At 41.7% G+C, this 13,595-nt stretch overlaps 1 protein-coding gene across 1 annotated transcript in view; it reads left to right on the forward strand.

The window, feature by feature from the left end:
• The window catches only part of LOC142354189 (serine/threonine-protein kinase polo-like), a 55,274-nt gene that overhangs the window by 20,211 nt on the left and 21,468 nt on the right, over positions 1-13,595 (forward strand). The window contains exons 7-9 of the mRNA XM_075406446.1: positions 7,360-7,519; positions 8,527-8,693; positions 11,764-11,963. Of these exons, the coding sequence (XP_075262561.1) occupies positions 7,360-7,519; positions 8,527-8,693; positions 11,764-11,963 (527 nt within the window). The remainder of the gene's footprint in view (positions 1-7,359; positions 7,520-8,526; positions 8,694-11,763; positions 11,964-13,595) is intronic.

Consider the following 13,595-nt stretch of genomic DNA (forward strand, 5'->3'; position numbering starts at 1 on the left):
AATTAGAAATTGAACAGCTTGAGGAAGATCATCGCAAGGAAGTAGCTGCTGCAGCCCTTGAGGAAATTGAGTTGATGACAAATTCATCAGCGGACGGGTCTGGTACAGGCAAAATGAGTGGGCTCTTTACGGAAAGAAGTTCAGTCAAGAGCAAGAAACTTGTTCAAGATTGGGTTAATTCGTCACCAGCCGGGAACATGGCAGATGTTGCAAACGAACCGAGTTTGCACTTTTCTGGTTCCATCGCCCAATCCAACCAAGCAATTGTCCAACGACCTTCTTCAGCTCAACTTCCAAACTCACACTTCAATCTCAATACACATGGTCAAGTTGAGGCCAACATCAACCTCCCTGTCCATGAACCAAGTAGTAGAACCAATGTAACCAATGATGCACATGTTGCAAACAACATCATGCAAGAGCAGCGACAGCCTCAATATACGCCTCCATCACAACCAATAAACTTTGGTATGCCAACTCAACTAAACGCCCCAAACACAGCCCGACAACTGTCTCAAGCAACAATGCACTTCGATGGTTTACAGTTAGATCATCAATTCCCTCGCAGGTCGAGCATGCCGGGACAGTTGAATTTAGTCAGCCCATCGCGTTCACTACCTTTAAACACACTTGTTCCGCAACAAGCACACATAAATGTACCAGCCCCTCCATCCCCCGTTCTAAACCCCGCACCACCGCATTTTCCGTTAATCCCACCAGCATTCCGCTTTCCTCCTTCCCCGCCACAAGCACTCCCACTACAAGCCACTAACCCCGTGGCGAATAATGTCAATCTGTTACCCCATTCTCCGCCTGCACCATTCATTTCCTCCGCAAACAATTTCGTACCTCAATTAAATCATCCAGCACCTCCACAAAAGAATTTTCAGCCCCAAAACTTTGTGCCCATAACCCACGCGCCTCCTGCTCCTCCAGATCCAAATGTCTGGCGTTTTCCGGCAGCAGTCCCACCAAATGCATTACCACTTGTACGTACATCTACAAATTTATACACCGCACAACCGGCCCCTTTAATCAACCCTCATATATCTACATCGCACCGCTCCCCTCATGCACAAGCAGCAGCAGGCGCTCAGAATTACGTAACATCAGACTTCATGCAAGCGAATCCATTTAGTTCTTCCACAGGTACCGCCCCCACCTTTGTCACTCCGATCATTCCGCCAACGTATGGAGCTACCGTTCCAAACCCGTTGTGTTGGGGAGGCCCGCCGCATCCCACACCTTCGGCTCCTTCTTTGGACTCTGCGGATTTGATAAAGCAGTTGGCGGACGCAATTACTTGTAAGAAGAACGATCCACTGCCCGAGTGGAAGTTGTCACAATACAATGGTGACCCCCTGCAGTGGCACGAATGGTTCGGACAATTCAAAAGCGCCATAGACGCACAGTCCTTGACTGATGATGTCAAGTTAACATACTTAAAAACTCTTGTAACTGGAAAAGCTAAAACCGCCATCGCTGAGTTCGCATACTGTGGTGTAATGTATAAGGATGCACTTAAGACACTCGAACGTAAATTTGGCCAACCACAGGCAGTAGTCAGTGCACACTTAGAAAAACTCAGCTCTTTTCCACCACTAAAGATGCACAATAGTGATAACATCATAAACTATTCTGCAACAATTTCAAGTCTTGTTGGGGTCTTTAAATCACTTTCATATGACGCAGACCTTAAGAGCGCCTCACTTCTCAACACGGCTGTGCAAAAATTGCCGCCCAATCTGAAAGAGTCTTGGTCACTCTTCACAGTGAAGAAACATTGGGTTAAGCCAACACTCCTTGACTTCAACGATTGGTTGAAGGAGAAGGCCGAGGCACATGATTTAATGAAACAAACTTCTTCGAAAACAAGAACTGAGGATAACACCAACTCAGTAGTAAAGACCAAAGTTGCCTCAAGAACTTTTGCTGCTAATACACAAACTAAGGGCACTCAGAGACCAGCCTCAACATCGGCAACGCCTGCAACCCCTCGCTGCATTGTGTGTAAAGGTATCCACCGCATCTGGGAGTGTAGGGTATTTAAAGAAAAGTCTCCCACTCAGCGAGCAAAGGTAGTGGCTGAAGCAAAACTTCGTTTCTCATGTTTGAGAGAAAAGCATATGTTCAGGCAATGCCCAAACCCCAGGAAATGCAGGAAGGACGGTTGCAACAGCTCCCATAATACTCTTCTCCATGGAGCTGAGAGGGTTTATCCATCAAAATCCCCTTCAAACAACAACAACAATAATTCTAATGCTGGCGCAAATCAAAGTAAACTTCCTAGTGTCCAATCATCGAGTAAGACCACCACTTTGTCATCTGTGAGTAATGTGAAAGGCCTCCTTCAGGTGACTGAATTACAGTTGAAGAGCTCTTCTGGTAAAGATACCACGGCTTTAGTTTTGTGCGATACCGCTTGCAGTAACTCTTGGGTGTCCAATGATCTTGCAAATAGACTTGGTTTGCACGGTACAGCATTGAAATTAACAGTCAAGGGTATAAATACCGAGGAGGTTGTAGACACTAAGTTAGTTGAACTAATTGTAACACCACGCGGCAACCAAGCATTTGAACCATTTAAAGTAAGCCCTTACGTAAAGGAAGATTTAAATGTAGGCGCCGATGTCATCAACATTAAAGCACTTCAGGAAACATACCCGCACCTAGCAGTCCTAGACCCAGTTACATATTGCTATGGAAACATCGAGATGATACTTGGACAGGATGTCTATCATGCCATCCGCCCGTTAGAGTACTTCGCTGCCGACGAGAAGTCCTCGCCCTTCGCTGTTCGCTTGCCCATAGGTTGGGTTCTAAGCGGCCCTCTTCCGTCGTCTTCAGGTTTAGTCTCGACTTGTTTCAAAGCTAATATGGAGCAGGATTTTGAACTCGCTAGTCAGGTAAAATCTTGGTACGACATGGAGTCGTACGGCGCACTTAAGCAAGTAGACCCACGATCCGCCTCGGATGCGCGTGCGCATTAAATTCTTGAAAACACCACCGTGCATAATGGAAAAAGGTACGATGTAGGAATGCTATGGGCTGAAGATAACATCAAATTGCCCAACAATTATTTTTCTGCGCTTGTCCAATTAAAATCTTTGGAAAAGCGGCTTACGAAAGACCAGACTTTAAGGGAAAAGTACTCGAATACCATCAAAGAGGACTTAGACAAAGGCTATGTAGTAAGGGTCAAAGATGCTCATAAGGTGGAAAGTCGCTCGGAACGAGAGTGGTACTTACCACACCATCCGGTTGTTAACCCGAACAAGCCGGGCAAGGTTCGTAGGGTACTAAACGGAGCAGCAAAATTCCATGGCGCATCTCTCAATAAGTCATTACTCACCGGACCTGACCTACTGCAAAACCTAATCTATGTACTTCTACGGTTCAGACAACATCCATTTGCCGTATCCGCCGACATTGAGGGAATGTTCCTCCAAGTTGGAGTGGTACCATGTGATCAGCCATCATTGCGCTTTTTGTGGCGGGAGGACCCCACATCAAATGTTGTGGTACACCAGTATACGCGCCACATCTTTGGGGCAAAAGATTCGCCCACCTGCGCCAACTACGCACTTCAGCGCACGGCACGCGATAATGCTAAGGAGTACCCAGAAGCTGCGAAAGCCGTCCTTGAGAACTTCTACATGGACGATTACTTGGACTCTGTGGAATCCCCCGAGAGGGCCCTCATTAGGTCGAAGGAATTGGTACATCTTCTCCATCTAGGTGGGTTCAAGCTTACTAAATTTGTAAGCAATGTACCAGATCTGGCTGACCGAATTGATGGGTCTGCTCAATCCACTGAACCTAAGGTCGTCGTTTCATCCAAGGAGGAATGAATGCACGTGCTTGGGCTTAAGTGGGATCACATCAACGATACTCTGGTTGTGAGCAGGGGTACTAACAGCACCATCACGAAAAGTTTAACACAGCGCTTGGTCTTAAGTCTTGTGTCAAAGGTCTACGACCCAATTGGTCTTGTCGCACCGTTTACTGTTGGTGCTCGGTTAGTCTTGAAAGACATTTGGCGTGTCAATGGACAAAGTTGGGATGACGAGTTACCTAAAGACACAGTTGACAGATTCCTTGCCTGGTGTGTTGAACTGCCGCTGTTAGCTGAGATCACTATACCGAGAAGTTACTTTTCAGGACCATTCCAACATCTTGAACTCCACATGTTTGGTGATAGCTCGCAAGACGTATTCAGTGCAATAGGATTTCTTAGGGCTCAAGTAACTTGCTCCTCCGGGGAGATTATAACAGAGCTGGCGTTTGTCTTGGGCAAGGCCCGTGTTGCACCTATGAAGGTAATGACAGTTCCTAAGTTGGAATTACAAGCCGCTCTCCTCGCTGCCCGTTTAAAAAGGGAAATTTGTCAAGCATTAACGGTTACTGTGGATAAAGTCTTTATGTGGACAGATAGTACCATCGTCTTGCAGTGGCTAAACTCAACAAACAAACACCCCATCTTCATTGCAAATCGTGTTAGTGAAATCCTGGAGAACACCAGCATTGACCAATGGAACCACGTCACCACTTGTGATAATCCGGCAGATGCTGGCACGCGTGGCATGTCCGCTGAAGTTTTGCAATCAAGTAGCTGGGTGAGGGGTCCTGACTTCTTGAGAACTAAGCAATTCCCTTTTGTACCAAATACTGACGTCGTTGACAACATCAAGCTTGTAACTAAGGAACAAGATGATGACTCCATCTCATCTCTAGCCGCATCCGTAACCAAGCCCACTAAGGAACAAAGCATCAATCTAATCCCGTTTGATAAGTTGAGCTCTTATCAAAAATTACTTCGTGTCACCGCATATGTGCTCCGTCTTTTACCATCTCATGAAAGTTACCGTACCATAGACGGCAGCATAGCCGACCCTGTTGAGCTTGACGAAGCCGAGCGTCATCTCCAGTACTTGGTTCAGGAAGAGTCCTTTAGTACTGAAAGAAAGGATCTTCTTGACAATAAATCTGTTAAGAAGAGCAGCCGCATTGCTCAGTTTACTCCGTTTATTGGGCCTCATGGTCTCATCCGTTCTTCTGGTCGACTCCGACGGCTAGTGGAAATTGACTTTGACACTAAGCATCCTATCGTGCTGGATGCGCGTCATACTTGTGTTAAACTGTTTCTGCGGCATACTCATTTGAAAAACCATCACCAGGGCATCGATTACTTACGGTCAAAGGTACAGGAACGTTATGCCATCCTTAAACTACGTTCCACACTGCGTTCCATCAAATCAAACTGCGTCTTGTGTAGAAAGTTCCGTGCAGCAACCATTCAACCTATCATGGCAGACCTCCCAAAGGAGAGACTGGCATACCAGTCTCCTCCCTTTACCAACACCGGGGTTGATTACTTCGGCCCATTCTACGTCACAGTTCGTCGGACTACCGAGAAGAGGTGGGGATTTCTCTTCACTTGTCTCACTACTCGTGCTGTCCATGTTGAAGTTGTCCCGTCCATGGACACTAGTTCTTGTGTAATGGGAGTGGAGCGGTTCGTCTCCCGTCGGGGTACTCCTGCTATGATTTGGTCGGATAATGGTACGAACTTCATTGGAGCGGAGAAAGAGCTCCGTGAATGTGTGGAAAAATGGAATACGCTTGACATTGCCACCGAACTTGCACATAAGGGCATTAAGTGGAGGTTCAATCCACCCAGTGCGCCACACCAAGGTGGCATCTGGGAGAGGCTAGTTCGAAGTTTTAAAAGAGTACTGTACACTATCCTCGGTACGCGTCGCCTCACAGATGAGGTGTTGAACACTACTTTTTGTCTGGTCGAATACGCACTAAACTCACGTCCCTTAACGCCCGTAAGCGCCGACCCGTCCGACCTAGGCGCAATAACACCTAACCATTTTCTACTCGGTAACCAAGCAACCCGAATTCCGTCTATCGTTGGCGTCGACGAGTTCGATCATCGTAAGCGGTACGCCCGTGCACAGTCCTACGCCAATGCAATTTGGGCACGTTGGCTCAAGGAGTATGTACCTGCGTTGAACCGTAGATCTAAGTGGCAGACGCCTGCCGAGCAGCACCTCAAGGTCGGTGATTTAGTTTGGATCGTTGAAGAAAGCAACCCTAGGGGTTACTATCCAACCGCTCGGATTGGGGAACTTCGGTACGGCTCCGACAGCGTCGCCCGCTCCGCCGTCTTACGCACGTCATCCGGATCGCTCGTCCGCCCACTCGTTAAGCTTGTACCGATCCTCCCAACATTTTCTTCCGGGCCGGAGGATGTTACCGAGTGAACTAAATGAACAATCTATTTAAAGCGCTATTTAAATAAAAGAGCAGCGAGAAATCTATGCGCTATCCAGCGAGAAAGTTTATTACGTAATCTCTTAACCATATAAGCCTTATATCCGTTCTTTTATACGTAGAGAGCTCAGAAAAAGTTCGTTAAACATAATTTTCGTTGAGCCTACTAATATACTGAATCGATTGCGCTCTTTTTAGGCTTAATATTTTTATGTTTCGAAAGCGTATCGGTGACCAATCTGAGTCGAAAATCGACTCAGACAAATACCTGCTAAAAAAGATCAAGCTGGATTTGCCGGGCCATGGAGAGGGGCTTTTTGGCCTTTATACGTTGTTGAATGCAGTTATCGATCTCGATCAATTTAAATTAACGATTGTGTGTTTTCGCACCTATATTCTGTTTCAATCTCAATGTGCGTCAAGTGGGTCAACGCTGGCTGTTTTCCGGCAGTTTGCTGGCTATTTTTAGGCATGCGATTCACGGAAACTATTGTAAAGATAGTCTCCTTAAACTTAAGCTATTGGCTACGAAATCCAGCCCTTTACTGTAAATAAAGTTTTTGTAAATTTACTCGAAAAACATCTAAACTTACCTGAATCGTTCAGCCAAATTGTTTCACCTGAAGTGCACTTGAAGTCATCTGAAATTTGTCTGAAAAAGGTTGTGAAAAGCGGCGGTAGTTTTTCTTGTTCAGGTTTTTTCCACCTGAATATCACATAAAAATTTCAGGTTTCTTGCCTGATTTCTTCAGGTGGTGTTCAGGTCCTTTTAACGGATTATTTGAGGTCTGTTTGCGTGTTCCACTTGAACGACCTGGTCGGTCATGTTCACCTCTTATTCATTAGTCCATAGAAACACATAACAAAATACGGATCTATTCTGTTTTGCCCCCCCCCCCCCCCAGTGTTTTTTTATGACCCCCAGTTACAAATTATATATGTTTTAATATAGCATTTTACTATGTAAGAAAATAGCATGTGCGCCTGGGGGTCATAAAAAATTTATGCTCACTAAGCTGAGGGGGGGGGGGGGGGGTCAAAACAGAATAGATCCCAAAACACTATTGCAAATTTTAGGACAATGTGTGGTACCCCAAACTATATTGCACCCGAAATCTTGCAGAATACAGGCCATTCTTATGAAGCAGATATCTGGTCACTGGCATGCCTCATGTTTGCATTGATAACTGGAAAGCCCCCCTTTCAGACCAGACCTATTCGAGAGATCTACGCCAGGGTTGTCTAGGCAAAATACAAACCCCAAGCTGTTCCAGATCGCCTGGCCAGAGATCTAATCAGAAGCACGCTGGTTACGGTTGGTCAATTGCTTTCAAAGCCGTTTAACAGACTTGGTTCGAAGAAATTGAGAAAATTTAAACCTTTTCTGTTTGTGCCCCCCTCCCCCCAGTTACAGAGCACGTGTCATTACACAGTAAATCATTATGTGAAAATATGGCACGTGCTTCTGGGGGGTGCAAATAATAAATAATATGCACCCACTCAGCTGGGGGGGGGGGGGGGGCACAAACGGAAAAGATCACAGAATTTTTTTGTTGCAAACCTAAACTTAAAAATCAATTTGAGCTTTGCAATTATAAGGCAAAAGCACAAAGTTAGGGATCCAGGCTAAATTCACAACTGATCAAATATATTTCATATTTGCTCTCGAACGAAGATTGAATGCAGTTTTGAAGTCGCGTGTGTCCTTTTCTTCTTCTAATGCGATTTTTCGTTCTACCGGATTTTCGACTGATTTTTCTGAGTTTTTTCTTACGGCCATTTGACTTTTCGTCCGCAGAAACCAAGACAGAAACCAACGAGGAGGTTCTTAAATTGCTGGCAGTTTTGGTAGAACTTTTCTAGTTTCTAAGTGTACAAATAACGAATCACCACTTCTGCTGAGAAGACCTAACTGCTGAGAAGACCTAAATTAATAGTGCGAGGGGTAGTTTTTGGACGATTTAAACCCACATCGCGCTATGCCCTTTCTTCCCTCGTCCGACACCTGCCTCAAACACCCCCCCCCCTCCCCCAATACCCATAAATTGCCCAGATCTGATTTTTCACGATTATCAAAACTGAAGATGTCGTTTTGCAAAACGTAAATTGCTGTTTCAAATTGTAAAAATTTCATATTTTTTTCAGGAACCCTCCAAGCTTTATAAAAATGCTTTCTGCAGTAATTTAAAGTTAGTGAGTGACTGATTCTAGAAAATTAGTCTTAAAAATTATTGACATTGACAGGAACCCTCAAATCGCCCGAAACTGGCCGACTTTAAAGGTCACGACTACTTCAACGAGTGGACTCCCCCCGCAATTGGGTTAGATGTCTATGACGACTGCCCGTCTGAAATCAAGGAACATATTCGTAACCAGCGGAATTCCACAAATACTGGGAAAGAGGGAAGCGGGTACGTATATGAGGCCTCAGTTGAGAGCTGTTTAATAGTTCTGGAACGAAGTGTGAAGCAATCATAAACTTGTGAGTCTTTTTATGCTAAATTTTTGCTTGATCGTTTTCTTCTAGAAGAATCTTTCTTTTTCGCGCTTGATGTTTTGGCACATTCATAAATTAAGACAGCTGCAAAAAAAATAAAACCGGATCCATTCTGTTTTGCCCCCCCCCCCGCACCTCAGTGAGCTTATATTTTTACGCCCCCAGGCGCACGTGCTATTTCTTACATAGTATTGTGCTATATAACAACAAATAATTTGTAACTGGGGGCGTAAAAAACACATGGAGGCCAAAACAGAATAGATACATCAAACCGCTTATGAGAGCTGTTACAAAACTGGAAAACGAACCAGAAACTAAATAGAATTATGTTGATTAATTGTTCTCGAATGAGAAGCAATTATTGTAAACGTGTGTGTCTTTTTACGACTCGAAGAGGATTATTGAGATACTACAGGGTTTTTTAAGCTAAAGTCATCACTTGAATTTTGACTTTTATTTTTGAAAATTGACTTCTTTTTTCTGGTCGTTTCCGGTATTTAATGGCTATTTTTAATGCAATTTTTTTGCCTGACTGCTTTGCGTTTTTTCTAGAACAATCTTTGACTTCTCAAGTGACTTTTTCACGCACTTCTTCCTTATTTTTGAGTGATTTCAATTGCTCTCACTACAAAATAAAATCTGTTGTTCAAAAAAACCGATTTTTTGAGAGTTGATAACATAGCCCTGATAACCGAGTGGTTACTACCTCCGTCGAGGTGACTTATGACGGAATCGGACTCATAGGGTCGGGGTTCAAATCCTGCCTTCTCAAATTTACAACCTAATTTTGGAAATTTACAACCCAACTCAACATATCTAGTTCACTCAAATTAAACATTTAAATTTCATCGTTTCCTTCTTGAGTTAAAAGCAAACACTTTAATTGCCATGGCAGAATTAAAGAAAAAAGTGACTGCCGAATGCGAGCCTATATGAGGTCAATTTCAGTTCTCTCGGAAAAACTGCTGGGATAAAAATACAATTTCTGGGTTGCGTTATACTTTTGTTCCTATTTAAAGAAACCCTTCTTTGAGGTTCCTTCAAATCCAATTCCAGTGTTCAGATGTTTTTCATAAGTATATCATGAATCGGTTGCAAAAATACCGAAAAGAATAAAGCCCCTTCGATCTTATTTTTTTTGCAAAATAAGAAGAGCGAATTTGCTTGTTTTGAAGCAAATAATAATCATGCAATTTTCTTTAGTGAACTGGGCTAGAATAACCTCTAATCACACCATCACGGATCAAATAGACCTTATTAGACAATATCCAGAACATTGTGGAGTTTTTCGTGCGCTTAAAATTTTGTTCTCTGACAAATTATGGCAAACGGTGCGCAATGGTCAGATCAGAGGTGATTTTGTTCTGAGTCCTCCCCCTGTTGTCTTAAACCACACAAGTTTTACCCAGATTTATAATTCTCTTTTTTCTTGTTTAGGAAAATACTTTTTTTCTAATCTGCTGGCCGAATAACAACAATAAAAATAAAGCTGCAGAATAGAAAAGAGTTATTTTATTAAACAAGAAAAAAGATATAATTCTAAATCTGGTAAAACTTTTGTGGTTTAAGTTTTAAAAACACTGAGAATGCAATCAACATGTGTATAGCAACTTTTAATGCCATTTTTGGCAAATTTTAAAGCTCTCGAAAAATGATTCCCTAATTTGAGCCGTTTTATCTTTTAAGCTCTGTCCACCTTTTTATTATTGTTTGTTTGAACGATAAATTTTGCTCATAAACAAAGGAGTCGCATTTTTTTAATTTTATGGGTGACAGTTATGACTTTTCTATTGAGTGTTGCAACACAAACTTTTTTTAAAAAAATTTTGGTTGCCACAAATTGCTCTTTCATTCTTAGTTTTAGGGCGCTGTCAGAACTCTCTTGTGCTCAAATTAGCTTAAATTTGAACATCTCTCCTTCATTATCCAGATTTTCGTTCGCTTAAATGTCACTTGATTTTGAGCGTGCAATACAAATGTAATTTCATCAGTTCAATCCAGTCAGCTAAAATCAATTCATTTTCCGAATTATCAAGACAATCCTGTCTTCAATTTATCCCCTCAAACCCAAACAGAAGTTGGTAATCTAAGCTAATTTGTCACTTTTACCATATTGGCCAATGTTTAAAGTATAGAGAAAAACTTTAAACTTTTAAGCCACCCAATTAAATTTTTAGTGTCATCAATTTTGTCCGTTTTATGTGACTCGTTAATCTTTTTAACAACTTGAAAAACTTCAATTGTCTTGTTCGCATCTGACTTGCACCTTGTATGGCCGGGGTAATACTTTTCACAGTCATTTTCATCGATTAAGTCATTTTCATCGATCTGCTGGGTTCATGAAAAATAAGATTCCGTTCATCGTCAACAAAACTGCTCGTTTTCAAGTCTTGTAAAATGTTAGTAAAATTTCACCAACCGCTCTGGAAGCTAATAGAAAGAATTGTTTTTCCTTAACTTCTGCATTGTTCAAAATGAATGTAATTATATCTGTCCTCTGCAAATCGCAACGCCAAAGAGGAGCACCGAAAGCCTGAATTTCCTTTTGAGTATTTTTAAACTATCGTTATTTTAAGGCTTATTTTCTCTTCCGAAATATACGAAACTAACATTTTAAGCGTCAGTTGATGAGAGTTATTAATTTGTCCGGATCTATTCTATTTTGCCCCCCAGTCTTTTTACGCCCCCAGTTACAAATTATCTAGCGCACGTTACTATGTAAAAAATAGCACGTGTGCCTGGAGGCGTAAAAGATATGAGCCCACGACGCAATAAATGTTTGGTATGTTCGGTTTTCTACGCAAGAAATGGTCGGCATGTTCGGTTTGTTCGGTATGATCGGTTTCAAATGTAAGAAATTGTCGGTATTTTTGGTCTAGAACGTAAGAAAGCTTCGGTATGTTCGGTTTTGCAAGATTCGCTATGCTCGGTTTCTTACTTTCTAACCGAAGATTTCTCAACTAGGGAGATCCATTTGTTCACAGGCGAAGTGGCACAACCGAATCCAGTGCCGCCACTGGTCACCTTCGCAACTATGTCTTCTCAAACAACCAGATAGGGTCCAAAGTGACCCACGGGGCTAGGAGTCTATTAGAGAGACAGCCAAGCATGGAATACGTGACTGTGGTCACAAACATGCAAGACAGCCCGAGGTCACCGAGCAAAGAGAATGTCATTCTTAACTGTAAGATTATTAAGGGCATAAATTTTAGTCTGTAATATTACCCGGGTCGAGGTTTGGTCAAAAAATAATGCAAGATTAGCGGTGAATATCGGTGAAAAAAAATTCACGGTAAAGCGCCCGCATCTTTTACTTCAATGCTATTTCCTGTGAATTTAAGATAAGCGTTGAAATTAGCGCGGTCAATATTTGTAAGATTTGCAATTTCAGCGGTGAAAAATTTTTTCACCGCTAAAGCGGTGAAAAAAGTTATTCACCGCTTAAAAGTTTTTCACCGCAATCATCGCATTGAAAGCAAATCTTACACTTTTACTCAAATTCACCGCAAATCTTACATCTTTTAGCGATTTTTAGCGGTGACACCTCGACCCGGGTAAAGAAACATTGGTAATTTCCACTAATACACATAAAAACAAAATGCAAATGTTCAAGAGGCAATGTACAGTTAAAAATATCCCTAGTCGAGATTCAGACTTTATCGAAAGACCAAAAAAGTCAAAGGAGACGATACTGACCCAAATTACACGGTCGAGCACATACCTAAATTCAACACAAAATATTTTCATTAGTCCACACACTTTCTTTTCATAGATAAAAACGCTCGTGCTTACTTTTTTTATAGGTAGATTCATGGTCTTATCATAGACTGTTATAGGCGAGAAAAAAAATCTTTTCACGGGTTAATACAGGATCTTTTCATGAGGCAATTAATCCAAAATAATTCTTTTTTTGGTAACGACAAGGTCTGTTCATGAGTCAATGAATCCAACAATTTTTTTGATGGCTCAGTACAGGATCTTTTCGTGAGTCAATAAATCCAACGTAATTTTTTTCAAGGGTCAATACGGGATCTTTTCATGAGTCAATGTATCCAACATAATTCTTTTCATGAGTCAATAAATGATCATTGCATGCATATTTGCCGGGTTAAATTCGGTATTTGGTTGAGCTGAAAAAGTTCATTAATAGACTGACGGAAAAGTTATTAACTCAATTAAAAAAAACTTGACTTTGAGATTTTCAAGTGTAAAATACAATTTTTTTCCCTCCTCTTTTATTGTTCCGGGCTTGGGACCAGCAGTGGCGGAGTCAAAAAAAATTATAGGAAATTTATAGGAAAAATTCTATAGCACAGTAAAAACCATGCATATACAGTTTTCTTAAATACAGCATTATTAACTGCGTTGTTTTTCTTAAAAGCCAGGATAAACAAACCTAACAAAAATGTTTTGCAAAATAAAGCATGTATACATTTTGATCTTCTCATTTGAATCAACCAAGTCTATTCTGTTCTGATGGAAAATATTATTTAGGTTCACTTTTTAGTTTGCTGTGTATTTAAAAGTCCTAAACTTTAAGTAATGGTATTATTGAGGGATTTCATTTTTAACCCAGTTGTTCCTAAAAAAATCAAGTTGAATGATGAGCTGGGGAAAATTTGTCATCTCGCCATTATTCTTATGATGTTTCTAACTTTTTGGCAAAAACAACAACCAAATCAAATGGGTGAAATCATGAACGCAAGAAAATTTTGTAATTAGCATTAATCATTCGTGTAGTTTGCTTCAGAGACCTGAAGCTGTCCTGAAATTACAGCAAGTACCTGCATAATATCAGCAAGTAAATTAAAGCAAG

Source organism: Convolutriloba macropyga, chromosome 15, assembly GCF_964194025.1.
Source record: "Convolutriloba macropyga chromosome 15, txConMacr16.3, whole genome shotgun sequence".
Lineage (NCBI taxonomy): Eukaryota > Metazoa > Xenacoelomorpha > Acoela > Convolutidae > Convolutriloba > Convolutriloba macropyga.